Here is a 3,204-nt window from a genome sequence, read left to right on the forward strand (position 1 = left end):
TAAATTGCTTTTTTGCAATTTCAATGTTAGATTGTCGTAGATCGGCTTTAAATATATAAAAAAAAAATTTTTAATCTCTTTCAGATTTTTATTTTGAGCGAAGAAAATTACGGGCCAGCAGGGTCACTAAGGGCTCAGAATAAAAATTTTTAAAAATTAGAGATTTAAAAAAAATATATTTCAAGCTGATCTACGACCATCCAACATTGAAATTCCAAAAAAAGCCATCTAACGACCACCCTTGTGTACATAGTAAAACAAAAGTAATTTTCAGACGAACGGTAAAATCGCTAACCCGCGTACGCAAAATCGTAAGAGTTGAGAAAGAATATCCTGTATCAACATTCCAGTATGCGTTGTCGATTAGCATTTTAATCGTTCATAGGACGAAACAATGGCAGTCGTAATAAACTGAATGCTGCAAACAGAATTATCTCATATTCCTTGTCTTATGTACAGACGAATCCTGTTGACAATTTGGCGACTGAGATGGAGGCGTTAAACCGGATCGTCAACCAGGACGAAATGTGAGTACGCGCACAAATCGCTTTGGAAATCCCAAATCAGCGTTTGTTGGTAACCGTTCAACAATCATGTCATCAAATATTCACATCGGAATCTAATAAATTGTAGGAGATGCATTTTTTTTAAACAAAAAAAAATATTTCCTAAACAACGCTTCCGACAATTTGTTACATACCAATTTCAATTTTTCTAACACGCCGATTGAAGCATTTCGAACAATCTATCGTTTCGGATTGTAGATACGACTTTTGTTTCCATAAATAAAAAAATGTTAAGGCCTCTACGCAGAGTCCCCCTTCCTCAATAACAATTGACCCGACATGTTCGCATCCCGACTTATTCCGGTCTTATTCCCTACACCCCATCTGTACAAAGAATATTTTATTCATTGCAGGATGGATGAAAGTACAACGCCTCAACCTGGTGTTGCCTCGGACAGCGCGGAGGTCCCAAAAACTCCGAATCGTAAGTACTTGTGTGATGCATGCGGTGCGCTTTTTTATTCACCATTTCAATATCGGCATTCCAACATACAGTGGAGCCTTACACATAGCTTACACAGACAATGCTGGAGAAGGTTGTAAGTTTTCCATTCGGTATTGCGAAAGAGTAAGAGGTATAGCAAGCCCTGCTCGCGGATGGATACTTTATGCAATTTGCATATTTAGATTGTTTTTTTAATACAAAGAATACACTTATTTTGTTACCAACTTTAGTAAATCTTCGGCCAAATGTGTAGATTCAGTAAAAGAATCGTCAGAATGCAGTCGTGTAGGGTTGTGGAGTCTAAAAAAAACATTGTACAGTCGCCTGATTTGATTTAGAATTTACTTTATAAGTCCAGAACTCTAGGCGGGCCCGATCTGGTGATTTTTTATGAAATCTTACGGAAAAGTGGTCTGTCTGGAGAAAACAATTAAAAAAAAATTGTTTCATGGAAAATAGAGTTTACAGGGCCGTCAAAATTATGATGCCAATGTTATTAAAAAGAAGATCGAAAACTACAACTTTTACTTTCAATTTTTTTTTTTACAAATACTTCAAAGAAAGTCAAAAAGAAATCGGGTGAAGTCATATACGACCTTGTATGGTTTTTTTTTTAATTTTCCACGCGGACCAGCGTAGATGATTGTAGTGGACTGCAATAGGTTATTCTCAGTTGTGTTGTTCTGCTTTTACAGCTACCCCGAACGAGAATAAGAAGAAAAAAAAAAATTGGCGATGGTGGGACAAAAAAAAGGCCAGGAAACAAAAAGAAAAAACGTCCGCATCTGCGTCAGATACTCCGCAACTACACAAGGTGGCCAAATCCACCTCGAACCAGCGGGACAAGCGAGTGTCTCGGAACCAGCGGGACAAGCGAGTGTCTCGGAATCCGCGGTTCCGAAAGACTCGCACCGACGGTCCGTCGAAGCAGACGTCTTCGGACCCGCGGACGACGGAGGAACGAGCGTTAGCAGTAGTGGTGAACACGATACTCAATCGTATGTAACAAAAATTGATGCGGTAAAAATAAAAACCATACAAAAAAGACTAATTATAATAATGATGATATTCCTGATAGTAATAAGAATAATAATAATATTGGGTAATGACAACATTTATTCTATTTTCTGACGTACGTTCGTTGATTGTTTGGCCAAGTGCACGTCTTCCTAGTGATTGTTCTGTTTGAAATGACAGCACAAGGAGTGGACATGGTGCATTCGACTCCATGTTGACCATTATCCCAACACAACCAGCTTTCGTGCGACATTCTTTACATTGGTCACCCTTTCGTATAGAGCATACGCATTTTATTCGTGGTGCCTACTAAAGAATCCATAAAAAATTCAAGGATATTTTCAGAACATTTTCAGGGTATTCAATGATATTTAGGAAAAGTAGAAATCAACTGCAATGACAATTAATGATACGTGGGTGATTCTACTGATTCCAGACACAAGTCAGGGTCCTCGATATTTGATTCAAACTTTTATGGTAATACATTGTAAACTTCGTCATTTCGGGATATAATTCGAGATATACATGCACAATTTCTCATAAATATTTGAATCGAGAGTCGACCGGCGAAGTCGAAGTATACTGCAAAAAACAATAAACCGGGAATATATATATATATATATTCTCTTCTAAGAGCACGCGAGGATTGATCAGCCGACACATGATTGCGAGAAAGATAGCTGAAATTTTTCTGATCCGGGTTACCAAATAACGAAACGGAAAAAAAAAATGGAAAAAAATCTACACACTCTCGGAATTGTTTTTTTTTCATTTTTTTTTTCTCTTCTCGGTTATCAAAAACATAAAAAAGAAAGCGGGATTAAGCAAGAATATGAAATAAAAAAAAATGTAAGGAAAAAAAAAGTCGGTCTACTCTCACTTTCATTTATTTTCTCTCTTCTGAGTTACCCGTAATGAAAAAGGGGCGGGGATTAAGTAAAAAAAAGAGGCGCCAAAAACGGGGAACAAATCGATTCACTCTCGGTATTTTATTGTTTCAATTATTTGTTCTCTTCTAAAAGAAAAAAATAAGTAAATAAAAAACAAAATAAAAAAATAAACAGCGACCCAGGATCGAACCCGTGTCCCGCAATACCCTACCCTCATGTGGTATCCACTCAGCTGCGCTACAGCTACGTGCGTGTACGTCTGTTTGCTTGATATGTTTACGGAGCT

At 37.4% G+C, this 3,204-nt stretch overlaps 1 protein-coding gene across 1 annotated transcript; it reads left to right on the forward strand.

Annotated features, from left to right (window-relative positions):
* Nucleotides 1–207: 207 nt before the first annotated feature.
* Nucleotides 208–2,039, forward strand: LOC124295427. Its single transcript, XM_046745416.1, has 3 exons — nt 208–527; nt 920–990; nt 1,707–2,039. Exons 1-3 carry the CDS (start codon nt 490–492, stop codon nt 2,015–2,017), a joined length of 420 nt encoding a protein of 139 aa, XP_046601372.1. The 5' UTR covers nt 208–489; the 3' UTR covers nt 2,018–2,039.
* The last annotated feature ends 1,165 nt before the right edge of the window (nt 2,040–3,204 follow it).

Source organism: Neodiprion lecontei, chromosome 1 (genome assembly GCF_021901455.1).
Source record: "Neodiprion lecontei isolate iyNeoLeco1 chromosome 1, iyNeoLeco1.1, whole genome shotgun sequence".
Classification (NCBI taxonomy): domain Eukaryota; kingdom Metazoa; phylum Arthropoda; class Insecta; order Hymenoptera; family Diprionidae; genus Neodiprion; species Neodiprion lecontei.

Excerpts from the sequence above, each read along its gene's own strand:
- LOC124295427 (XM_046745416.1), top strand. The coding sequence starts at position 490 with ATGGAGGCGTTAAACCGGATCGTCAACCAGGACGAAAT. Across the intron at positions 528-919 it reads ATCGTCAACCAGGACGAAAT|GATGGATGAAAGTACAACGC; the intron begins GTGAGTACGCGC and ends TATTCATTGCAG. Across the intron at positions 991-1,706 it reads GGTCCCAAAAACTCCGAATC|CTACCCCGAACGAGAATAAG; the intron begins GTAAGTACTTGT and ends CTGCTTTTACAG.